The sequence below is a fragment of the Nilaparvata lugens genome, chromosome 5 (assembly GCF_014356525.2).
Source record: "Nilaparvata lugens isolate BPH chromosome 5, ASM1435652v1, whole genome shotgun sequence".
Taxonomy (NCBI): Eukaryota; Metazoa; Arthropoda; class Insecta; order Hemiptera; family Delphacidae; genus Nilaparvata; species Nilaparvata lugens.
The window spans coordinates 63,797,507-63,825,248 of record NC_052508.1 but is presented as its reverse complement, the minus strand read 5'-3'; the positions used below and the strand labels follow the sequence as shown (position 1 = coordinate 63,825,248).

Genomic DNA, 27,742 nt, shown 5'->3' with positions numbered 1-27,742 from the left:
TACCCTAGATGATAATATAGTCTGCTCGTATTATTTGTCAAGATGATGACACTTACATAATAATCTCTGTATTTATGTGCTGATAACAGAACATGGAATTAATAGATATCATTCTTTACGTTGTCACCATCATCATCCCGGAACGCAACATCCTTGCGACGATCACTCGGGAACTGAACACGATCGGGACTTCTACTTTCGACGGCACCGCCGACACTGGAGGAAGAGGGGGAGGTCACGAAAGAAGAAGAAGGCGAAGAAGACCCGAAAGACGTTTGTGAAGTTGTTGTGTTTGAGTAGCCATTACCTCCGTTAGCGCTACGATAGTAACCATCGTAGCTGTCATCGTCAAAAATCTGTGTGTTATCCTGGTAGGAAGTGAACTGTGGCTCCTGGTAGGAGTTGAACTGTGGCCTGGTATAGGAGGTATCATAAACCGGGTCCAGATACGAGCTACCCTTGAATCCGTTGATACCTCCTCCTTCAGCGTAGTTAGAGTATTTATCTTGTCTGTAGCTTTGGTAGCTGGGAGCGTAATGTGAGTACCCCCCAGGGCCCCAAGGTTTAGGTCCGTAGAACGGGGGCGGGGCACCATAAGGTTTCGGATATGATCCGTATTTGGGGGGCTGTGTGTTGTGGAAGTGTTGGTGTTGGTGGATGAAGGGAGGTGGTGGTGGAGGTGGGGCGTAGTAGAAGGGCTCCTTGAACTTGTGGAAGATGCTTCCGATTTTGTGCACAAACCCGTGGTTGGGGGTGACGTGCAGATTGACCAGGGGTTTCACGACTTTATCACCGAACTCGTCTTTTTGCACCTGAACGGACAGCAGTGGGTTCACACTAACCAGACCTAAATCTAGCCCGTTGGACCCCCCTAGGGCACCTCCGTAGGGATTGAGGGCAGGGTTGGTGTGGTGGAAAGGGTTCAAGGGGTAGCCTCCTCCTCCAGATGGCAGGCCGAACGAAACCCCGAAAGTGGGTCTGAGTTTGAGGCCGGTTGAGTCGCTATCGTCGTCTGAGTCTGCACCGCTTGTGCCTCCAAGGCCGAACTTGCGCTGTGAACATACAGCACCTAGTTTGTATCCATTCTAGTTACAAACTTTCTGCTCTCACCCTGCTCTAAAGTCACAAACCATTTGATTTGGTTGTTAGCCTACTCAACACTAAAAAGTGATTTCTGGATTGGATTTTTCTTTATTAAATTTTTGTAGCACTTGGTCTGAAACTAAATATCAGGGTTTAGGTAGAATGAGAATTTTGATTTGATCCTACATTCAGCAACTGAACTTGTGATACGAATCAAATTTAACATTATCATTGTTCTGGAAGACATAGATATTTTTTTCCAATTATTCGACATTCAGAATATTCAACTCAGATACTAGAATAATCTATATTATCTTTTCTTCAATTGCCACCTCTCAAAACATACAACTTTTTGTATAGAATTTATTCTTCTGCTGAATCATTTCGTTGATTTTCCATTCAAATTTAACGTGATGTGTTCTAACGAAGTGAATCACATGGAATGGAAAGCATTCAGATTTATAGAACTGTTATTGATAAAGTAATTTTTCCATCAACAAATAACGTTATCCTAGTAGGCAGTCTACCTAGAATACGTTATCCTAGTAGGCAGTCTACCTAGAATATCTTTTCTATGACTGATAAGGTCTGAGTTAGTCTGATAAGTCTGATATCAGATGAATTCTGAAGAAAACTCACTTAATAGAATATTGTACTCATATTTTCTTAGATGGGAGAAAATTTATTGGATTGTATCAAAGACCGCTCACTTAAAAATAGGGAACATAGTTTTTGGGGAATCATATTCAGTAGTTGACGTATTAAATAGTTCTTTCTCTTCTGGAAATGATTTATTTATTTAATCAGTGATTTTTCCGAAATCACGATTATGATTTTTCAACCACTCAATCCCTTCTCCAGTCTGAGCCTACATTGAACTTTAGCCAATCCATCATCACTTCTTAGTATCTCAGTAAAACTAATTGTTATTTTTCTATGAATCAATTCAATACAAGTATGAATTTTGTTAGCAATTTTAACTGTTAGCAACAACAATGAGTACCAAATTACTCTCAAAAATTAAGAACAGAAAATACACGCAGGTTGAGAACAAAGAATAATAATGGTAGAAGGTAAGACGTAAATAATAGTTTGCCGACTGTTTACTAGAAGATGTGTATTGACTACGGTACCCTCAAAAGAAATTTGAAGATTCTGTTGTTTCTACAGGAAAATTTGAAGCTATTGTTCTTTGTGGAGAGAACAATTTGAAGACTGTTTCTACTAGTGCTGACATCTGGAGGATTTGGCGTGTCGTTTAAGGGAAGTTTGAGAGATCAACATGAAATGGTGGAGTGTTAGCTGTGAATGTGATTTCAAAAATAAAACAACAAATATGTACAAAACACCTGAAATGAAAACAACACAAATCTCGTGGAATGTAGCAATGATTCGCCAACAATATATGATGCAAAGCATTCGCAAAACGCACACAAAATCCCCAAAAACTGATGCAAATTTGTGATGTTCTTAGGTGATTAAAACTTACGCCATCAGCAGTTTCTGCATTCTGATCTATAACTTGATAGCGGTTGCTTGCTACGGCTGTGTTGGAGGGTGCCAGTTCTCGCTAAAAGTTTCGTGAGTTTTGTGAGTGCATTAATACAATTATCGATAAGCTGTGATTGACAGGCAGTCATAATTAATTATACTACAAAAATATCAATAAAACTGTGATTGGATGCATGGGAAATGTCATGCGTTGCTGAAAATTGTTTTGCTTAGACATGCTGATAATAGCATGACGGCTATAGTGAGGTCCACGTTATAATGACAGTGGATAAAGATAGAAGAATAGCGATGCCGATTCTCTGCATTGATTAATCATATTTCTACACTGTCAAAAACATAATCGGCACCGTTATGGACCTAGAAAAATATGGTACCACCGGCTTTGTCGAATAATAGACAAGGATAGCAAAACCAAAGTTGATCAAATACTGTCATTATAACGTGAACCTCACTATAGCATGAGATAACTGATACAGTTTCTCTTTCTAAGTTATATGGTTGCTAAAGCTTGTTGAGATATTACTTGAAATTATAATTTTGTAAGTTATAATGCATCCATCCATTAGATTTAGATTGACATTAAAAGTAATATGGGTAAGTAATGAATATTCTTTTTAATAATTATCCAGTTATTGATAAAGTATAAATTATTAAAATTATTTAAGCTATTAACTTCTCTTGAAGAATTAGCATTGATGCATCTGCCAGAATATGATTCTGCAGAAGGTCCCAAGATGCTAAGTACCCAACACTGTATTTATACTGGTAGCTTAATATTTTTGTTATAGATTGATAAGGTTCTGTTATAATATTATTATGATTATGTTTTATGATTATTAGTTGAATTCACTATTAACTCAGTTATTGATCTATCAACTGAATATTAAGTGTTACTGAACTTTATTTCATCTGAAGCAATTGATATTAACCTATTTGCCTCATTAATCATCATGGATAACTTCATGTTGTATTATTTTCCATGAATATAAAATCTGATGGATTGATTCAACTGCATCTAAGCCAAACTACAGAATGCGATGATAAAAGTAGCATAAATACATCAGCGAATAATATATACACTCCATTTATAGAAGAGAAATAGATTATGCGAAGCTTCAAAACTACAAAAAAGCTTCTACGAGAAAATTCCAATCAAGAATAAAATATTATACAAAAGCTGTCACTGGTTGTGAGCTATAATTTCCGAGTGATTGTAAACGGAACGTCAACTTCACCGTCTCCGTTCAGTTCTCAACAGCTAAAAGACGGTACAGTTTCAGTTACGTATTCCTTTCAACCCGTTAGCTTCAATCTACTCTTCAACAATTATCATTATTTTAAACCATGAGTTTCAGTTTCAGTTGCGTTTTCCACTTGCTAGGAAACTGTAAAACTGTAACTCCTATATTATCAATTCATTCATATATGAGTCACTCACTGTCTTGCATAACGTATAATTCTCAGTGAACAAAGTTAAAAAGGTTTCTTCTCTTACCGGTTTCACGTTCTTCCTCTCAGTTGATTCGTTCGTGTCTACTGCAGCTTCCCTCTTCCTCCTGCTTGTTTCCGGTTCCGCTTTCGATCCACTTTCATCAGCATTCTCTGTGCTCTTCGTTATTTCGTCATCGTTGCTTTTGGCCTCGGAGTCGTCACGTTTCGAGTGCTTGGACACAACTGTCATTGTACCTGAGAAAAATTGTAATTTGCAAAATTAATTATTGAATTTCAGTTTTTACTCGAATATTTGATCAGAATAGCAATATGTAGAATAAATGTGATGTATTCTCAATAAATAATTAAATAATTAATTGAATAAATGCTCTAATTTTGCAATGAACATCCGTAAAAGGGGTTGCATTTTGTTGGCTATACAGGATACCGTATTGTTTTGGAATTTTCGAAAATAACAGTTAAAAGTTAGAGTTACGTGTTCAACCATACTAATGTTACTTCTGAAACAGTTCATTGATTTCTCAGATTTATGAAGATGGATTAGTGTGATTTCTGCTGAATTTCTAGGTTGTAAAATGATGTAGTTCAACATTATAAACAAGATATCGTCACTGAATTTAGAAAAATTGTAACAGAATCTTCATAGAATTATTGCATTCTTACAAAAATAATCCAAGTTAAACGCTAACTGTTAGCTTTCTGCTTGTTAAACGCTAACAGTTAGCGTTTAACTTGGATTATTTTTGTATGAATGCAATAATTCTATGAAGATTCTGTTAAAATTTTTCTAAATTCAGTGAGGATATCTTGTTTATAATGTTGATCTACATCATTTTACAATCTAGAAATGCAGCATAAATCACACTAATCCATCTTCATAAATCTGAGAAATCATTGAACTGTTCCAGAAGTAACATTCTCCAGCCATCTGGGGTGGTCAAAACATACATTATCCATTCTCCAACAATGAAATGGTTTGAAGCAACAAAATCAATATCCTAGGAGAATATGAGTTTTGCCTCAACTGTTTATTGCCATCAAACTGGGTGAATCAACATTATCCAATTGTTTGTATCAACACTCAAATTATCTAGAATAAAATTGATCTTTCTAAATTAAAACACTGTTTTTTAGACAATACATTTCATGTATTTCGAATGAAATTTGAAGTCCCAATACAGAATACAAAAAAGCATACAGTAAATGGATATCAGTTTTTTCTTCCTGAAAAATTTCATGAAGTGAAGAATGTGAATTTCGCATCTATATTCCACAATTCAGAATTTGATGGGAATAGATGAGACCTAAAACTGGAATATACCAAATTGACAAATTGTAAATTGCCATGAGAACTCACCATTTCCGTCAGTAACGACAACATCATCAGGTCCAAGCGCCTCTATGGTGGCCCCCGACACGGTACGTGGGTCGATGAAGTAGCCATCCTCCTTGCGGGCGATCTCGTGGGGGGGACACTGGTCGTAGGGAACGCAGATGCAGTCCCCGAAGCCCCCATCAGCGCGGGGTGTCTCGTACTTGGGGTAGTTGTTGAACGAGGCTGCGCTCTGGGTCACGTAGTTGTCTGGTAAAAAGAGATTTTATAAAATGAAATTAAGTTTTTCTCTTCTAAGGTTTTTATCCTAGCTTGGATACTATCAATAGATCTTTAAACTTCAAGAAACACTTTTTCACTTCTACAATAGGTACCGGTATTAGTAGGCCTAGTTATTTATAAAAATCAGACCAAGATCTACAAGGTGAATCGGAGTTAATTCATTGGACTAGATTACATTCTGAATAGATTTTAATTTTTTGGAATATTTTAAATAATTGAAAACATAAAGGAGTCATAAGAATGAGGAATAGAATCACGTGGAAGAAATGCACCATGAGTGAGGTGGTTCTCTGGAAAGATTTATTTATCGACAAACATCAGTTTCAAGTGAACTAATAGATTCAAAAATCTATACGTATCGTGGATGATCAGAGTTGATTTAATTTAATAATGAGGGACGTATTAATCAATCTATTTTGTAAACCAAAACACGCATTTTATGCCTTCATCAACCACTAACATAAACCATTTGGAATCGTGAAAACCAGATACCAGGATCGTTGTATTTGAGCACACCAAAAAGTGTGTGCTTGTCTAGGACTGTTCTTGAAATCTTTTGAAAAGTTTTAGTAATGATTTATCACCTTCAATGCTGAACTGTAATTCAACAATAATACAACTATGGCCAAGTTAAAATTTAGCAGTGCTCAAGCAAAAAGGTGTCAAAACAAGCTCTTAAATACAGTCATGTTTTATCACCTTCAATGCCTACTATAATTCTACAATAATACAGCTATGAGTCCTATGACGCTATGCACAAGTTAAATTTAAGCAGTGCTCAAGCAGAGGTGTCAAAACAATCTCTTAAATACATGATTTATCACCTCCAATGCACTACTATGATTCTACAATAAAATAACTATGACGCTATGAACAAGTTAAATTTTAACAGTGCTCAAGCAAAGAGGTGTCAAAACAAGCTATTAATGACAAGTTCTCAAACCAATTCGGAAATGATAATCCTGATCAACAACATAGCGAGCTGCATAATCAATTTCTCAGTCGCCAGGCAATTACATAATGATGCTTGTTGATATTAGTTCATAGTGACATAATAAGAACCAGAACGTGATATCCTGATCGCAGACCGCGATAAACAAAGTGAAACAGTGAATGAGACAGACAATCCAAGCAAGAAGCATGAAAGAGACTAGAGGAAAGTAGTGATATGAAGAGAGTTCAATCATGTTCAGATGTTAGAGGAAGAAGGAGTGTGGGAGGGGAATGGGTGAGAGAGAGACAGAGTGAGAGGGTGAGTTATTGGAGATTATGAACCTCAAGAAATTCTATACAAGAAAATTAGGTAATGAAACGGCGCTTAGGTGAGAAGGATGCTAACAAGACTAGGATAAGATGGTCAGGGAGAATAAAATAAAAAAGGAGGAGAAGAAGGAGAAGAAGAAGAATACGAAGGAAACGAGGGAGAAGAAAGAGAGGAAAAGAGCAGAAGAAGAAGACTGACAAGCAGACAAGACTGGTGACTTTCAAAGCTTACGGGCTTTTACTATACGGATTCACTTTCACTGAAGGTCAAGGAACTAACTACACCGTGAAAACTGCACTTCCTCATTACTCCTGTCTCTCTTTCTCCTCTTCCTTCTCCCATTTCTCTCTCGCTCTGTCACCCATCAACACCCACTCATCCATCTCACTTCTAGAGGCGCTTCAAAAGTTTTCTTTGTCAAGATCAGTTGTCGTGACTTTTCTTCCATCATCAATAAGGAAGTGAATGTCCTGCATCTCTGATTTGTTGTGCAATTTTCGGATCGTAGCTGCCTGCAATTTGTCTCTGATCTTTTACGGGATTCAAGGCTAGAAGGATTTGAACTGTTGCTCTTGCATTGGGTTTTCTCATTGATCTTTGGTCACTATTTGGCATTAGATTGTTCAGTGAACCTTGACTCATCTACTCATCTACTAAATCTCTATGTTCAATCTGTCCATGAGCCACAGTCACATTCACATTCATTCTCACTCACACTGACTGACGGGAGTATTTCTCTCTCAAACTATTTCATTTTTCACAATTTCAAGATCCTCCAACCTTTTTTCAGTTTTTTGATAGAAGAGAATGAATTTCTTGTGTCTCTCACAATTTTCTTATTCTTACAAGTTTGTCAAGCCCACAGATCTTGTCCAAATGAGAATATTGTAATGTTCATTATGAGAATATAAATAATATGAAATCATATGAATAAGTTATTACTAATATTGATTTGCTCTCAACTTTGCTTCCCCAATCACAGGTTTGTTGTGTAAGAAATTTAAAAAATGGAAACAAATCATTGAAAAAGTTAGTTTGATGCATATTCGAATCAAATTTGAGCTCACAACTAGAGTATCTCTCCTCCAAACTCCTAGCTTTTACGTCCAAATTTTCATTTGCCTCCCAAAAAACTCAACGAAAAAGTGTGACAAATACTGTAATTGATCCTTCTTCCCTCCTTTTCGAGTTCCTCTATCCTCCCTTGTAATTATTTTCTGGTGTAATTACGATAATTATCGACCGATTTCCAGTTGCTGTAATTATTGTTGATTCTAGTTTATTGGTCGAGGAAGAATTGTTGAATGGAATCAATTGAGCACCGGAATAATTTCAGTTTGATGAAAAGATTTGTCCAGGATGGAGCGAACCACATCCGTTATCGGAGAGGTTATGTGATACAGGAGCTGACAAATACTTTCCTTTTACAATTTTAAGGTATTTTATGAAATCTCTGTTATCTAAGTAATCTGAGCTGAACTTCGTTGATCTATATATCATCAGGTGGCCCGCTATCAGAATATCTGATTATTAAAATTATTTTTTCCTTGAGGAGTAAAAATTAATGCTCTAGGTTGTGCGAGTGAAGAAGGATGTTATAGGAGGGAGGATAAACGATAAGTTCATATTCTCAAGTGTCTAGTGATACAATCGAGACAAAATTCGACTATAAACTTAATCATTGAGTACCTAATATTAAATTTCAAACAACTTATATTTGATGATGAACCTTTTACGATCAATTACATCGATTTGTATCATGAACTGATGGGAATCCTCATATTCTCCATATGCATATAATATTTCATATTCTATAAAATAATGTGCAACTGACAACATCTTTTTCATTTCACCATGATGGAGAAATTCGACATAACTCTATTCATAGCGTAAATTTTATTTTCATTGTACCAGACATGTTCACCAATAGTCTGCCTGATAGTTGACATCTTTTTCATTGATAGTTCACTGGGAGTTCGCCTTTATAATATTATAATCAGAGACGAAGAAGGTATCTCTTACTTCATCTGTAGTACAATGTATAATAACGAATATATTATTATAGTGTGGGAATAAGATTAAATTTATATTTATTTTTTAACTTGTGAAAAACTCACTTGTCGAATATCCGCCCTTCAGATTCAGTTCCTTCTTGTAGAAGGGCCCCGTGTTGACTCCGTTGTAGGAGCCGGCATAGCTGGAGCCGGGAATGCTGTTGGACGGGTAGAGCGAGCCTGACGCCCCGGACGGGCTGTAGGAGACGGGCCCCAGGGGCGGGTAGACGGGTGACTCGATCGCCGCGGGTGGCACGAACGACGCATCCGCCGCGTTCTTGTCAGCGTCGTGGTGGAAGTGGTGATGCACGTGATGCTGCACCTTATCCGATTGGCTGTTTACTACTACCACCTAACGGAGAAATCAATGTGTTATTTTCAGAAAATACAACTATAGACTATTGAAAAAGAAAATTATATTAATATATATAAAGCTTTCCCAATAAAGAAAAAAACTGCAGAACTTTTTCAGAATAAATTTTGGATAATATTTGGTAGCCTACTATTCATAAGTTCATCAAATCATTGAAGTAAAAATAAGTTATAGGTACATGCATAGGAATGTCTGCTTCATCAATTATAACGGTTGTTGTACATAAGTAGAGTAGGTAAGTTATTGTAAATTTTATATTGATTTGATAGAACTATTTTGGAAAAATATAGAATTTCAATGATCAGTATTACGAAATCAAGAAGCTTAAAAAATATATATGCATAAGAATACCAAAAGCAGGGGTGACCAAATGAGGGGTTTGAAAGCAGACTGTGTCATTGAAATTCTTGGGAGGGGGCTTAAAATCAAAACAGGGGTTTAAAAAAGGGGTAGAAGCTGAATTTCTTATAAATTTTAGGGGAGGGGGCAGTTGGGCACCCCTGGAAACAGGAATAGGCATAGCTGACAGTAGATGGAACATGTATTTGTAATAATTTATTACAATAGTGAGTATCCAAGGCGTTCAATATTATGATTGATAAATACTATCAATCAATAGGTAATAACCTTTCTGACAAGTGAAAAATTAGGCCTATACTTCGATTTGTAGTATTGTCAGGGGAGTACAATCCTGATATGAATTATCTTATGGTATAATTATAGGCATGATGATCATTATTAAAATTGTTTCAAATAAAAATATTCTTTTAGATTGGTAAATTAATTTTTTTAACTTCTGTATCCCATTTTCCAAGCTTTCAATCTATTTAATCCTACAAGAGCAATTCATTTCTTCCATAAACTTTGCTCCTCATTGGATATTGAATGAATGAATAAGATTGAACGCATTGAATTGGATAAAGATTGAACAATATTCACTCACAAGCACCAGACACTTGATAATACTACTCAATATCTGCTTAGACACTTATGAAAAAAAGTTCAATTTACCTTTTTCTCGTCAGCAGCCCCCTGCAGCGGTCTGTTATAATGGAAATCGGGTTCGGGTTCGAAAACCGCTGACGGTTTGGAGCCGGCAAAAACGGGTCCTGGTCCACTGCCCCCGCGGTAGGGTGGAGGGGGTGGACCACCTCCGTAGTAGGATGGTTTATGGGAGGGTCCCGAGCTGAAGGGTGGAGGAGGCCTGCCTCCATATCCTGGCAGGGGTACGGGACGAGGGGGTCCGTACCCTGGTCCGCTTACAGGCGAGCCCCCTTTGATGGGTATGGCCGTGATGGGGCGACCCACTGGTTTCAGGTGGACTGGTTGGGCGTAGATCAGGTCTTGGGGATGGACGTGCGGGCGTTTTTCTTCAATTTCATCGTCACACTGTGGAGAAAACAGAAATAATTCATAAAATTGGGTGAAATAGCAGAAAACAGAAGATCTTATTAAACTTGAAATTTTAGAATTATGTTTCATTTATAATAGCGCTGCCTACATGACATAGGATAAAATTCGAAGAAAATTGAAAAGGGTACTTGTGATTCCATGCTGTAAAAGAATGCTTTTGACCAATTTGAGAGAATTTGATTTCTATTTATTTTCAGAAATTGATCATCCTCGAGGAATCATATTATTTGATGAGGTCAAATCGCCATTTCGTGTATGAGAGAATCAGCCTTTCCGTGTATTTGAGCTGACAATCCAAGCCAATCAGGTGCTTGGAACAAAGATTCAGACGGACCAATCACAGAGTGGTAGCTTTTATTGAACACGACCACGTTTGTGATTGGTCGAAATCCTTACTCTTTCATAGCATACGATTGGCTGTAACATGGTCAGTTCTCAAGTAAAACTTACTAAACTGTCAGCATTCCTATACTATAGCATCATTGCTTCCTATTCGATCAATGCTTATAGTTCAAAGTGATTCTCAACATGGATGAATACACAAAATGATCGATGATAATCATCAGAGAGAGTCAGTCCTCTGAACAAGCCAACATTACACAGAATGCACATCTATTGATATTTTGATAAAACTACATTTTAATTATATTCTCGAGTTGAATTTAATGTGGTCAGTCCCCTTTCATATTATCAGAGATCCCTGAATTATTCTTAAACTAATGGATTTTCTTGATAGATTCCTAATTCTTGTTCCTAATTAATTTCATAATACGACAAAATATCGTTGGGTCTATTTGACATTAAACCTTCGAGTACCTATCATAGAAGTATAACGATTAATGGTAGAATAAATATTCATCAATAATAATATGTACATAGATGGAAAATGGGTGTAGCTACAATAGATTGGTGAATGAATAAATAGAGAAGACATTGGGAGAATAAATCAATAACAGTGGATAAAAATTGATGAGGTGAGGTAAAAAGCAACTAACTGTCCATAACAAATTCCACTCACATAAGTTTTGAAAGTGAAACTAGCCAAATTTATTCAAAACATAAGGATATTGCATTATGTAATCGTACCGTATGAATACATTATTTACGTGGGCGTTAATGTTAGATACGACAACCTACTGAACTCAGGTGACAAACCTACTTTCCGTTTCCCTTGTTAGATATTGGAGCATTATTTTAACGTGGTAGACACAGTCACAAACCAGTCCACATTCAAATCCTGTTATAATTCTAATTTGACATTTTTATTGACATCTAGCTTGCTTTCTTCCCACACCTTGGGATTGATAAACGATGATGTACACTCTATACTTTCCTTATCATACCTGTCCCAATTTCTTTTTTACTGATTGATATTCAATATTGTACGAAAATGATTCACGATATTGAGATTATTCACATTGAATCTTCCTATTTTCACTTTCCTTGCCCTATTACCAAAGGTAAGGAAAGTATTGCTTTCCGAAAAAAATTAAGGTACCCCAATTCACAAATTTCTATACGTGTCAAGGTCCCCTGAATCCAAAAAAGTGGTTTTTGGGTATTGGTCTGTATGTGTGTGTATGTGTGTGTGTGTGTGTGTGTGTGTGTGTGTGATGAGTGTATGTGCGTCTGTGTACACGATATCTCATCTCCAAATTAACGGAATGATTTGAAATTTGGAATTCAAGGTCCATACAATATAAGGATCCGACACGAACAATTTCGATCTGATGCGATTCAAGATGGCGGATAAAATGGTGAAAATGTTGTCAAGAAAAGGGGTTTTCGCGATTTTCTCGAAAACGGCTCCAACGATTTTGATCAAATTTATACCTAAAATAGTCATTGATAAGCTCTATCAACTGCCACAAGTCCCATATCTGTGAAAATTTCAGGAGCTCTGCCCAATCTAATGCAAAATTTGATTTTAGATTCTCAATTATCAGGCTTGAGATAAAATTTGAACAAGAAATTCCAAGTGGAAAAGATTGAGCATGAAAATCTCTTCAATTAACGTTCAGTAACATTTTCACCTAGAATTGAAAAAAGCTCGAAATTCGAGAAAATGTTATTATTTCAATTACAAACTGTTGGCAACTGTTGATTCTATTAAATCATTCACTATGAAGAGATAGCAAACTTCGTGTGTCTCCAGGCTTATTTTCCTGTCACCAGCTGGCTTGGATCTTTGAATAGTAGACTTGAGATGCGCGGGAACACTAGCGTCAGGTGATAAATTTTCATAACGGCAACGAAAGTTGTGTGAGTGCGCCACACCAGATTTTTTCATAATCCATTATTCATAATATTTTATGTATACCACAGTTTTAAATACAACTTTGTACAAACAAACTATTTGTGCGCATAGTAGATGGTTTTACAATTTCTACTAATCACACAGTACACACAATCTACTTCTTCTTCAATATCTTTTCAGTTTCTCCGTTTCTCTGTTGTTCTTTATTTCTTTTCCAATTATTTTGGTGAGAGCATGTCGCTTATGCAATCTGAGCGAGCCTTATTAGTACTAGAAATTAACCTAACCGCTGTGTCAATCACTCTAGAGGAAGGAGATGATTCTGTACTGTAAATAATTATTGAAATAAAATGTCAGTCAGCCCAAAATACCATGTCTCTCTATTAAATATAGGAATGCTTCATTTCAGCATTTTATGCATCAAGATTCATTGAATCCTGAGAAAGGATATGTTCTATTTTGAGAAAAACTTATTTCAAATCAGGACTATTTATGAGATTTCGTTCTCATGTTCTCGTCAACACTAGGGCAGTGACACACAAACTTTGAGAATGAGTACGCAAATTGCTGGAGAAAATATCGGCTATTTAAAAAGAAGTGTAATAGCTCTCCTGTATGCTTGGAGTACGTGCAGAATAATAGATGCAACGTTATGTCATAGGTGATATTCACCTGTTTCTTTATGCACTGCGTCTTGGCCACTCTGAGCTAGGAAAACAATTTGAAAGGGAATTTTTGACACATTGACACAGTTGAAAGACACCAGATCGTGACATGCAAGCAAATTCAGTTGCTCGTAACTAGTAAGTAGTATACTATAGTATATGAAGTATATAATATATAAGGCATAGACTGTATGACAGGTAAAGTGAAGAAGAAACCTTTCAAACTCAATACTCTTAACATGGCTTGTCATTGAAATCATCAACTAGATGCTGATTAGGCTGTTTGTTGTTTGTTATAAAATACGGTACATTGAAAAGAGACAATATTTGCAATACTGGCTCTTTTCGACTAGGAGAATAGGAGTAGAATAGTTGATTACGGGATAAATCTAAGTCATATTCAATGTGTACGACATTTGAAGTGTAAAATCACAGATCTAACTTTAGTAAGTAGCTTGTAAGTTCTTGAATTGGTACTTCAAAACACAAAAAAACAAAACGTTCAGCAAAAATATAAGGAACCAAACAACCTGCAAGGTAATCCTGTGAGAGTTGCTAATACAACTCAATACTAGTCATTAAGAACATACAAAAGATGAAATAAGAAATTATATAATATAATAATGGAAGAAGATGATGAATAAGTGGTAAGGGTGAACGAAAGAAAGAAAGAAAGAAAAGAGAAAGAAAGAGTAACCTAAGTAGCATGTTTACCTAGTCTACAGTGAATGAAGATAACTGTAGAATTGGATAAATTATCAATATCATAATACCGATGAGCCCTTAGCTGACAGGATTTCAGTCTCTCAAACTCTCCAAATATATTCATCGTAATCACATAAATATCAGTAGGCCTATGTAGAATAACATCTCCGACATTTTCAGTTTTCATACAAGGAGTAAAAGTGTTCTTATTTTTAGTTTTTTTGGACTTTTTTTGTAATACCACACCACGTTTACCACCTCATCTTTTGTTCACTGTTCCGTTGCTGAATACAGCTCCGTTTATACTACCGACTCGATACACTGTAGCCATACAATAAACAATATAAATTAAACTTGAATTTTAAAAAACACTTTTGAAGTGAAAATACACTTATTTTTGTAGTGACGATCGTTTCGACCTGTTGTTGGTCATCATCAGTTCTGAAACGATCGTCACTACAAAAGTAAGTGTATTTTCACTTCAAAAGTGTTTTTTAAAATTTAAGTTTATGTTTGATAATACACATGGAGTGGAGACATTTATAACAGACATAGAGAGTGAAATCGTGCTCTCTCACGAACTGACACTTTACTTTAGAATTCATTTCTATTGGAGGCTATTGTTGGAATTATAGAATAATTCTGCATGCATCTCTATTCAACTGTATTTCTGTATTTGTATGGCTGGTCCATGAACAAATAAAATGATTATTTATCTATTTATTTAAAATTCAAGTTTAATTTTAACAGTGAAAAAGTATGGATATACAACAGAATATAAATTATTGTTTAATTTATGCTACAGCATACAGGAAGTATATGACTTCTATGACTACAGCTTATCTGTATTACATGTAATCCAAATCAGAACACCAACTTGATATATGATAATATACTTTTCGCATGTATGCCGAATCAGACTATCAGTTCAATAAACTGTGTCATAATAATATATTATGCAGATAAACGGCACTTTCGGTTTCCTACACACAACCAGATAACCCACACACCTACATATCTTGTTCACTTCTCTCGATCACAATTATTTTCGCTTTCACTTCCTCCTCAGAGAGCATTTCTCTTTCATTATGATTATCTAGAGGACGACATCTATTTAGTGAGATTCACTTTACACTGTCAGCATTTCTTGTAAATAACATCAATACTTCCCATTCAACCAATGCTGCCAGTTTAAAATGAATCTCAGTGTAGTCTGGAGAGAACATGATTTGGACAATTTCCATCTGTCACCACGGAGACAAAAGTCGAGTGACACAACATTTAACAGTGCATAATGAGGCACTTATGTTCATGTGTGAGTATATGCTGAATTTGACACGCTTTGTAGATTGTGGGCTGCTGAAAGTATGTTATGGTTGTCTGATGAGAGAAGTTTGCTGTGTAGTGATTATTAATTCGACTGTATAGAGTGGCATGTAAAGAGGGAAGGGCTTTCCTACTTAGCAGATTGAAGACTGCCACGAGTCTGATAATATCACTTGGATATCAGACAGATGGATTGTCATCTAGAAATCGAGTATACATATATTACAGTATACAGTATACAGGTTAAGTCACTGTATTATAATGCTTTTTGGAGTGTAAGCAAGGAGCTTTATTTGAATATGATGTTTTGAGTGTGTATGTGTGCTGAATACGACAATTTGCAGATTGTAGGATGCGAAATGTGTGGTATGATATGTGGGAGCCACAGTAAAGTAATTATTCGATTGTAGAAAGTGATATGTAAAAAGAGTATTAAGGATGCTCTGAGAGTGAGAGCAGGAAGCCTCATCTGAATAGAACCCATTAAAAACAATCTATGGGGAGGTGTAAGTCTAATTGCAAATTTATATTCGTTTATTAATCAATTCATAGAAGGGCAACAAGGGAATCATAACAAGAGGACAACACCACATAGCAACATAAATATTATAGTTACAACAATCATAAGAGCATACAAGCATACTCAACAGAGTGAGAAAGGGAGTTGCCGCCTATTATGCAACAAAAGATTGTATATTTGGAAAAACAGAGCTTGATAAAAAGATTAAGAATCAAATAATATATCGGACAATTATTGAACCTATCTTGCTGTATGGAAGTGAAAGCTGGCCAATGAAATCATCTCATGAAAACAAGATAAGGACAGTAGAAATGAAGTGCCATAGAAAAACTGTAGGAAAGACAAAAAGGGATAGAGTAAAGAATACTAGAATAAGGGAAGAAGTGGGCATGAGAGATGTCAGTGAAAGGATAGAAATGAGGCAGTTGGGCTGGTATGGACATGTACAGCGAATGGGAGATAATTGCAAAACAAAACAGTATGTTAATGTGAGAGTGCAAGGAAGGAGAGCAGTAGGACGCATATAAGGTATTCATATGAGGTATTCATTGATGAGATAGAACGGAGAAGAGGGAAGACTGTTCCAGAGATGAAGAGAATGGCGTTGGATAGGGAATCATGGAAAAAATGGACTGAGGCTACCCCAACGCTCTAAAGGCATGCTGGGGAGTGACAAAGAAGAAGAAGAATTTGGCTAGCGCAGGTTTGATGTCATTTTTTTCAGTTTTCCACCCGATAAATTTTGAGATCTAGATATGACTGAGCAACTGGTTTATAGGCAGCTGGGATCGATGATTTCACGTGTCAATCCGAAGCATTCTAGTGGCCTGAGAGAAGTTTTGTCCGGCCAGGGATCGAACACTAAGGGCCCAGTATCAGTTTAAACTAAATTTCATTTTAAACTGAATTAAATCCAAATCAAGTCTCGTTCGTTATAATGTGATTCATTTTTAGTTTAAGCCACCAGCTGATTGAATTCAGTTTAAGCTTTGACTGTGCAAACAGCCCTAAAGGTGCGTACAGATATACGCGCCGCGAACATGAGCAATTCACTTTTAATCAGCTGACGACTATATCTGCATTTTTACAGAAACGGTAAGATACAGATATAAAAAGCTTGGCATCAGCTGATTAATGATCGTGTTCGCGGCGCGTATATCTGTACGCACCTTTAGCCTCTCTTAATACGAAGCCCCCACCATCCATCCAATCCTTTCGACTAAGTTCAACTATAGATACGCAAAAATTACTTTAACTTAGAGGAAAATGTTATGATAATAGAAGTAATTTTGTACATCATGAATGAACAAAATTTTCAAGAACAGTACTCTCCAACAACTCAATACAAGAATTACGATTATACCAAAAGGTTGCTAAAATATGATAATATTGGAGTATCTTGGACTTATTTATGAGGAATTTAACTAATTAGTATCAGTTATCAGCTGCAAATATGTTATCAGTTACAAGATACATAATTTTTTCGACAAGAGAGGCCTTGGTAGGACGCGAATATCCTAGTTGAAGGATTTGAAAGCATGGTTTGTAGTGTCCACCCGAACTCTTCAGTGTAGCTTTCAGAAGAATAATAGTTGCGGAAAAAAATTACCATTTTCTTCTTCTTTTCAAAGCAGCGTACAGACTTGAGCGCCAAAACACGCGCATTTCACTTCTCATTAGCTGATCATATCTGTATTTGTACAGAATACGCATTAAGTATTTTTATTCTGTATTTGTACAGAATAAGCATTTATCATGCTTATAATAATGTTATTTATTAACTCTATTACTCTTACTTCTGATTATTATGTTCTTTTTTATTTTCTCATTATTATTGTAATTCCTTTTTTTTCATTTCTTGTATTCACGACAAATAGCCTAATTATATTTTATTTGTACTTTATTTTAATTTGAAGTTGTGAAAATTTTGATTTGATATGGCACCTGCTGAAAAGCCCATGGGTTTAGCAGGACCCAACATTGTAAAAAATTATTTTCCAATAAAATTGATTGATTGATTGATTGAAACAGTAAGGTGCAGATATAATAAACGTATTATCAGCGGATGAAAAGTGAAATGCGCGTGTTCTTGGTGCACAGGTCTGTACGCACTTTTATAAAACTAATATTGGGCTCGGAATGATGGAAGTAAATATGTTGAGTTCATATTGTAGTGTACGGTATGATTCTTTCAAGTTTGGTTCAGCCTTTTGGTTTGTAAGGTAATATATCATTTCTGTATATATTTTTAGTAATTTATTTGAACTCACCGCCATCAGCCCCAATCCACACAGCCTCTCCTTGATGTAATGTCTCGCCTGCGAGTCATTTCCTGCTGACAAGGCCTGTTGCACGTCAGGGTCACTGTACACGTCATCAAAGCCCTCCAGTTGGCGTCCCCCTCTTCCACCATCGATGATGTCATCAACCACTGTTGCACTCAACTGCGCATGCGCACTGCTCGAGTCTGTGTTGCTGTCTTTCGAGGGTGATTTCTTCTCGCTGCTGCTGCCCCAGGACCAGTCCTCGTCCGCCAGGGTGCTGGCCGCAATGCTCACTGAGAGCACCAGGAGGCCTAGGAGTCGCATCGTGGTGAGGTGGTGATCTGCAAGGACAGGAGAAATTTAATTGATTGTTCAAATATGAAAGTAGAAGATGCTAAAATAATATAATTGAAAGGGTGCAGAAGAATCTGATGAGGTTCTTATACTTTAGGAGGTATGGTAGGTCATGTCCCCTGGGTATTCCTACTGGTAACCAGGTGCAGAAAAAGCTGATGAGGTTCTTATAATTCAGGAGGTTTGCTGGATCATGTCCCCTGGGGTTCCCCACTTAGCAATCAAGAAATTTCTTCATTGGTAGGTTGCAGAACAAACTGATTGGGTTCTTATACTTTAGGAGGTTTGGAGATCATGTGCCCTGGGGTTCCCCACTCAGCAATCAAGGGATTAATGGAAGGATGTAGAATAAATTGATGAGGTTCTTATACTTTCATATTTTTGGACGTTCGATTTTTTGCCGTCCTTAAAAGTTCTATCAGATTAAACATATGTCGTCAAATTCCGTTTAATCTGATAGAATTCATAAGGACAGCAAAAAATCGAACGTTCAAGTATCGATGTGTGTGTAACTAGCTTGTACGGTACTGGAAAATCAATTATTTTGGGTAACCCGAATGAGTACTATATGTTTCTGGTGGTGAAAGGTATGGATCGAACAAAAAACCTTCGAATTCCAATCTTTTGTAACAGTTTATTCCAGCACCACCGATTGATGGATTGAGCCTCTCCTTGAACTGAACTGTAAGTTCATTTTTATCTGTCATCATTCCTCTCGGAAAAAATACCAACAAGAACGTTAATTTATTATTTGCTTCTCTGTACCCAAAAACCAAGTCATGCTTGGAACATTTTTTGAGACATTTTTTTATTCTTTTTGCTCTCAATCTTCTGTTTCTTTCTGCTCCGTCTATTTCTCTTCTCTTCTTCTCTCATAAACTTTCCCAACTTCTCCTCTCTTGCCTGAAATCTTCCTTTTCTTCTCTTCCACCATCTTCTCTCTTACTCTTCCTCATATTCTAAATATCTCCATCCATTTTTCTTTTCATTCCTAATGTTCTGAATTGAATCAGATTCTCCTCCTCACCTTTCTGATTTTTTCATCTTTCTAATAATTCTCTCATTTCATCATTCCCTTCTTCTCTTCCTCATCTTTCTCTTTCCTCTCTAGGTTTTTCCTCTTTCCTTATTCCAATTCCATCATCTCTTTTTTCAAGTACAGCAATTGTCAATTACTAAGACAGGAAACGATTTTGTGTTTCTTCCAGGTGTAATTATTCATGACGTGTGGAAGAAGTTCGAGGATCACAATAGAAAGTGCATCCTCACTAAACTATCATTTATGTCATTTACCGGCTGTCACAATGTAACGTGTTATTTGAAAGAAGTGAGCACGGAAAGAAGTGATATCACTTTTAATACTACGATAAACTGTTATTTATGTTATTCACCAGGAGGTACATCGTACATCAACAGTTGAGACCAATGTGAAAAGTACTATTGTAGTTTTACTGACGAGAGTACAATAAGAAGTATGTTAACAGTTTGACCACTTTGCTAGTTGAATTTCAAATGGATACGAAGTAGATGGCTGATCAAAAATCATTACATTCTATAGTGAGATTCAGATTTTAAAGCTAGCATCTGATTTACATTGGTTTGTTATCCTTGTCTGTCATTGGACAAAGCAGATAGATCTGTCCTTTACCAACTAGACATCGTTGCCGCAAATAGTTTGTGAGCTATGGAAAAATATAATGAAATACCAGAAAATTGACCATCAAAAATAGTTTCTCCTATTCATCATACATCTTGTTTCTCGTCTGATTTGTGGTAATTTGCTGTATTATATCCAAATTGGACTTGAGTCTATTGAATCAATCTAATCATACATACTTCAAAAGCTAAATCATGATCAGCAAGCTTGAAAAGCTAAGTCAAGAACAGATAATGAATAATGAGAATTGACCGTTAATAATAATAAATCGCCTTTGCAGTATAAGAATGTGGCCTACTTTAGCTCCAAACTCATTGATATTCATTTGCGGTCTAAATTCCTCAGAACATTCCAACCAATATTAGTGGTTAAGAGTTCTTGAAAATCGAATCCAAACTGAAAACTCAAACTAATTGTGCGGTCAAACAATAATGACTCTTATAAAACGGAAGTCCATTTATGTCAAATCATAAACCATTAATTATTCAAGGTACCAGTCATAAATTACCAACCATCAACTGGAATAATTTCTCCCGTCATCTCTTCTCTTGAATACTGTTATTTTTTATACTTTCGCTTACAGTGGAATTTATTTCTTCCATTATTCCATCTATGAATAACATAAATGCTTTTCATCAAACTAATGCTGACAGCTCAAAGTGAATCTTACTCTAATCATTTCTATCCTACACGAATTCGCCAAACTCAATTTAGAAGCTTGTACATTATTATTTTAGAGACGCGCGTGTGTGTGTATGTGAATGCGTGGGAAGTAGACGACCACAAATTTTCGAATCAAAGAGAAAATCAATTGAAAAGTTGCTCGGCTTATGCAGAGATGTGAAAGTTGGGAAAAGGAAAAGTAGCATTATTCTTTATGACTTGTTTAGAAATTGTCGTCTAAACTATAAAACTATTCACAGAAGACTTGATTATGAGTTATGGGTGTTTCATAGTTGGATAAGAACATAAATAATTCGAATTCTGGAACAAACTATTGTAAATACAAAGCCATTACTCTGTGTCGCCAATGGAAATCTATTGTTCAGTGTTTACTTTGAATACATGATTATGGCATACTGTAGATATTTCTAAAATATTTGTGTGAATGGGTCATCACCCAGATGAAATACTTGTATGCTAATTGAAGGATTGTTGAGAGGTACATGTAAGTTGCATAATGGGGAGATCTTGTATTATTTTTTACTTGTTGAATTCATAATGTACTATCATATAGACGAACTATTAGTTCATTTAAGATATAGTTTCTCTATGTTACTACAATACATTCATGTTATTGTGCAGAATTCATAAATCAAGTACGAATTTACTCTATGAGGAAACTACTGGAATTCATTGAAGTTACTAGTAACTTGAAACTATTCGAATACAGTGCTTATTATTCACCATATTTTTGAAAAATTCGTTCGAATATCTGAGTTTTCATCTGAATAGAAAAAGATAACTTTGAGATTGTTTGTGTTAGAGGAAAAAGGAGCACATTGGAATTAGAAGCAAATGAGATAGAAGAGAGGAATAAGATAGTTGAACACAGAGAAAAATTAGGAACTTGGAGTAACGAGCATTCAGGGAGAAAATAAAAATAATACTTGAGGAAAAAGGTTGAAGAAGAGGAAGATCAAGTAGAAAATGTGTTTGGATCCTACCTTGTTACAGAATTTTATGAGATTTTGTTAGATCCCAAGATCAATAAACAATAATAGCAAATTAGCTCCAAGAAACAATACAAGATGAAAATTGAACAAGAAGGAACAATCAACGAAGAGAGCGGGATTGGAAGAGGAGAATTAGATAAAGAGGGCTTTGATGAACGGAAAAAGATGAATTAACATTGAAAAAGTGGAGACGTTCATAATAGAAGAATAGAAAATGAAGATAACTAAGAGAGAAATGAAGAGATTGAAAAGGAAAAAGAGGAATGGATAGGAATTGAAAGGAATATAGAAAAGAGGAGGAGAAGAAGAAAAAGAAAAAGAAGAGAAAGAAAGGATTGGAAAGGAAGATGAAGAATGAAGAGGAAGTAGAAGAAATACAGAGTAGAGGAAGAAAAGAATAGGAATAAGAAGAAACAAGCTATTACTCAATTATCACATACATTGATGATAAATACGGAAACAGAAATCCTATAAATTCATGAAATTTCCAGTAAGAGGAAGTTGACAAATACGCATTTCATAACGACAAGTAAATGACACAAGCAGACATCTTACAGCTGGACTCTAACAATATATAATTTGTGAGAATATTGTAAACAAACATATTGTGCAAATGGGAAGTCCAATTCTATTAACCAGTTGAGTCATTTGGCGGACTGTTATTTTTGGAAGAATAATTAACACGTTCAAACAAATTAGGTAAACTGATGTGAGCTCACATTGTAGGCCTGTGAACCCACAACTGCAGGTGGGCTCCATACCACATAAATCTCATCTATATCAAGACTAGAAATAGACCTGGTAGCAAAGACTACTCAAAACTGATAGAGAAACACTTCTATAGAGCTCTTCAGACAGTTTCCCAAGGAGGCTACTCTACTTTTTGTCTTAATAGGAGACACGCGCATAATGTGGGAGAATTAGGAAGACAATTAATGGCATGTTCCATTCAACTGAGGAATGAGAACCTCACAGTCTCTCTCTCTCTCTCTCTCTCTCTCTCTCTCTCTCACTCACTCTCTCTCTCTCTCTTTGTCATAAACTTGGCTTTGTTGTAAGTCAGCCACTTTCTCTCAGCTGATTCTTCTCTCCATCAGTGAAAGGATTTTGACTCTTTGAAAAGAGCGCTTTTTACAAGATTATTCTGGTTACCGAATTATTACGTGCGTTTGGAAGATTAGCAAACAATTATGATTGAGGAACGTTTATTATAAGCGTAAATAAGCTATTATCCTCTCAACGTCTCGATAAGTATATATTATATTAGGTAATCTATTTATTTATAAGGCACCTCGTTTCTCAGTACTACTTCTTCAAGGCTTAGGAAGTATAAACGATAAAATGAATCAAGTCAATAATACTACTTTATTCACTTCACAATATATTATTATTATGTAGATCACTACCATAGCCACCTCTAATTAGAGATGTTAGAGGTATTAGAGGTTGTTATGCCACTTTACTTGAATGCATTTTTGGAATGTGAATACAATTTCAATGCTGAATGTTACTTGCATTGAGTGAGTGTTTTTGAAATCTGAGGACCAATAGGCTATACTTTTAGGGTTGTCTTTCTGAATAAAGCTAAGGAGTATCTTTCCAGCAACTAGTAAGCATCTTTACGTATCAATAAATGATTCCAAGTCTTATATCAGTAGATTCCATGAACTCTTCTGTAATCTGTGCGCCCTTTACAAAGATTTAAACAGTAGAGTTCTTGTGATGGTACGCGCCGGTGTGCCGTAGTACCTCTTGGGGCGAATAAATACAACAAAATATTTTGTAGCATTTTCCTGAATTTTTCTTCGCTTCCAATTACCTTAAAAACACCCTTTTAGGAACTAAAATTTGAAAGTTCTTCCAGAGTGGATCCCTCTTCTGAGTAGGCCTAGTTACAGATCAAGTTTCATAAAAGTATCCTCCATTGACAGTGATCTTAATCAAACCAAACTCCTAGCAAGGAATTAATAGGAATTTCACGATTATTTTGAATGGGATGTGCAATTCTGTGCTGTTTCATTCGCACATCCTATGAAATGTAATTAATATTGAATTACAGGATGTCCAATCCCTTCAAAAATCCTACTTAAAAGGTTTCTCCTTGACCAGTTCCCTTTCTTGCTGGAAAAGAATTTCTCTTCATTACTATTTCAATTGTCTTTTATTTTATTCACTATTGTTCAATATTATCCTATAGTCATAATTTATCCTTGGCCTGATTCTACTTATAAACTAATTTACTATTCTGTACATATTTTTCATTCGTAATTATTTCAAGTGGTTATCAATTAATTATTGACTCACAATGAAATATCCATTGATATAAATATCCATTTAAGTATATAGTGTTCATTAATACACCAGTTCGAATTTCATAAACCTAAAACCCAACTTCCATGTTCTACCTAGGACCCATGACGTATGACCTACATATAAGCATGATTTTTATTCATCATGAATTACATGATTTCAGTTGAACCTCATTAAACTCTTTGCAGTTAGTACCATAGTGAGCCCCACGTTATAATGAAAGTATTTTTGATTAACATTGGTGTTGCTATCCTTGTCCATCATTCGACAGTGCACAAAACGCTATCCTTTTCTCGCTCTCCAACGTTTGCCAGATCGTTTTTGACAATATAGAAATAAAACTTATTAACAAAATATCAATTTTCAAAATTTATTATTTGATCATCGAAAAATATCTCTGCTTGACGAATAAAATATAATTGATGATTTCAAACAAGAAAGAACAGTTAATATTACATCGGATGAACCGGTATCTGCTATCCTCTATAGAAGGCAGTGGCAAAGCAGAGGATTGGCAATGCTGTTCTCCTATCGTTCTCTACTGAATTGTAGCCTGGACCTCACAATAATCCATTTTTTCCATAATCACAGTTATAATTATAATAATTTATTTATTGTATAAAATACTATAATCATAATACAATTATGAAAAATTTAATAAGTTAAAATAATAAAATTCAAAATACAGTTGAAAAATCAATTCAATGATATTTATTTCTTTGAAATGTTTCAGGCACATTATGATTTACAAAATTCAGTATGAATCAGATAACAGCAATACCTTCAATGAAGAAAATGAACTGAACAGTGTTGAGAAAAGTATCTAAATGAGAAAGATGAAGGAGAAGAAGAAGAAGAGAAACTGAACCTGAACTAAGAATGAAGGAGCTGGAGAAAGAAAAAACGAACGCATGGAAGAAGAAAAGAAAGTAGCTGGCAAGGAAATTGAGGAGACCTTGAATTAAAAAAGAGTAGTCCATAGTAGTTACATAAGTGGAAGCAGAGGGGAATGAGACAAGACAAGAAGGCGCATATATTCACTTTCTTCTCAGCGTTGAGTCATGCACGCCAACAAAGATGTCTTTCTTCCAAATTACATCACAGGCCTGACGAATTATTACTGAACAATACGATTACTGAATAATGCACTGTGTAGCCTGTTATAATTACAAGTTATTGACATCATAACCGCTTTTAAATCCTCACTATTTTTGTTCAAACTATTATAAGATTTGAAGAACTATTATGTGAGAAACATTCATACAACTGCAATTATCAGATTATTTATGAAATATTGAATAATCATTGATTTTTTAGTTACTGTAGTATAAATAATTAAATAAGTTCATCTGTTTTTGTTTGCCACTGTTTGTAATTGATTGTTTTGCTGATTCATTCTAGTTCTACCTGAATTTCCCCGATCTCATCTATACCCTAAAATCCTATTTCTATTTCTATTCATCTAAATCCAGGAGAAAAATCTCTGTTTATCCTTTTCTTCCCCCCCACTCTTCATTTTATTGCTTCCATAATATTATTTTTGTTTCATATTGCTAAAACTCTTAAAAATTGTTCTATATATCCTCAAATCGTGTGTGATTACTAAGCATTTATAATCGTATTCAATTTCTATGTATACTCATGTTAATATTTTGTCTGAATTTCGAGTGAATAAAATTGATTTGATTTATTTAATTTCTAAAAAACATATCTATGTATTTTGTTTAAATCAAAGAAAAATTAGCGAATATTTTTCACAGTGCATAGTTTGTGTACTAAGATTTCTTCATGCTCAAGCTTATTTTCTGGAAATAATCCCTCTGTGATACCTTCAATAAAGTATTCAATTATCATCCCATCCTCTTTGATCCATTTTTTAAAATGATATAGTGATTTCAAATTCATGACACTGATATCATATTCTGAATTCTACAGCTTGAAGTATATTTTGATCATTCATCAGCCCTAATCAGTTATCAATTTGGAGTCATTATATTCATTTTTTATCTAATTCTCACTCTGTGTTATCCAAGTCACACATTATCATGCCAATTCAAAACAAACAATAACTCACAAAATCTGTTAATGAAAATTTATAATAGAGAACTCATCATTCGAATAAAATTTCCAATGAAATGAAAATTCCAACTTTGGGTAAAGTATAGTAAGCCGGCTTTCATGTCACTTCTTTACTACATTTACTCAATTCGTATTACATTCAATTTTGTGATTTCGACGGTCATTATGATACTTTGTCTGATTACCTATAATTAGGAATTCTTCAACAAGTTGTTTTAATGAAATTCAACTACATTCTCACCTCAAATAATTACAGTCTTTCAATTAATTTAAGAATGAGAAAATATTTATTTTTGTAGAATATGAACACGATTATGATTGACCATTATTTTTAAGAAAAAAAATATCTCAAGTTGAATATTATATCCTTCCAGAATGAACAGAAGAAATGTTTTCAAATAAGACACAATGCAAACAGTTTTCCATACAAACCACTATGATAAAGTGTCCAGTTGATATAATGAACACTATTTTATGTTATTCTTCTAAGATAATCCACTGAGTAAACTGAGTAAAGACTCACCAATCCAAGTATGGTGTGTTATGATGGTGGAAGCACCGGCAAAATAACTAAGGTCCACGAAAACTGCACAGATTTGTTGTGAGGATGGTTGGTTGTCACAGCACTGAACTAAGACTGACGGAGAAGGAAATCGCCTCTCTCCTTATACGAGGCTTCCTTCCAGCGTCTTAGACGGGCCACCCTACTCCTCAACACTTTTCTTCTTCTGCTTCTTCTTCTTCTCCGTCTGCACTTCTTGGTATTTTACCTTATTCTCCTCCTCAACTTCTTCACCTTGCTCTTCTCGTGTCCCTCCTATTCTATCTGCACTTTTTAGTATCTTGTCTTATTCTCCTCCCTGTTCTTCCATTTCACTCTTTCTTCTTCCTGTTCCTTCTCGGTCTCTTTCCTTTACCTCCTCCTCAACTTCACCTCTTACTCCTTTTTTTCTGTTTTTTCATCAACGGGTTGAAGAGTTGGGGAAAGGATATCCTTGAACATCATCTTCCAAGAAAAGATTGATGAATATGTTCTAGTATTTTATAGCCTAATCTTTCTTTATGAACACATCGCTTATGAAATCATTATGAAATTTAATCAATGTAATATGATTCCAAGTGAATTGATTTGTATTATAATTCCTTCATTTAAAATTTCAATG

General features: G+C 35.3%; 1 protein-coding gene across 3 annotated transcripts in view; it reads right to left on the bottom strand.

Moving 5' to 3' along the window:
• LOC111063497 overlaps positions 1-27,252 on the bottom strand; it is a 38,502-nt gene extending 11,250 nt beyond the window's left edge. The window contains exons 1-7 of one of the 3 annotated variants that reach the window (XM_039429017.1): positions 27,103-27,252; positions 18,510-18,844; positions 10,365-10,742; positions 9,044-9,332; positions 5,405-5,629; positions 4,091-4,281; positions 2,573-2,653 (exon numbers count right to left, since the gene is read on the bottom strand). In XM_039429017.1, the coding sequence (XP_039284951.1) occupies positions 2,573-2,653; positions 4,091-4,281; positions 5,405-5,629; positions 9,044-9,332; positions 10,365-10,742; positions 18,510-18,827 (1,482 nt within the window). In that variant the 5' untranslated portion in view covers positions 18,828-18,844; positions 27,103-27,252. Of the gene's footprint in view, positions 1-57; positions 1,053-2,572; positions 2,654-4,090; positions 4,282-5,404; positions 5,630-9,043; positions 9,333-10,364; positions 10,743-18,509; positions 18,845-27,102 lie in introns of those variants that run through there. The other 2 variants (XM_039429018.1, XM_039429019.1) reach the window with 2 other exon arrangements.
• Between the last annotated feature and the right edge of the window lie 490 nt (positions 27,253-27,742).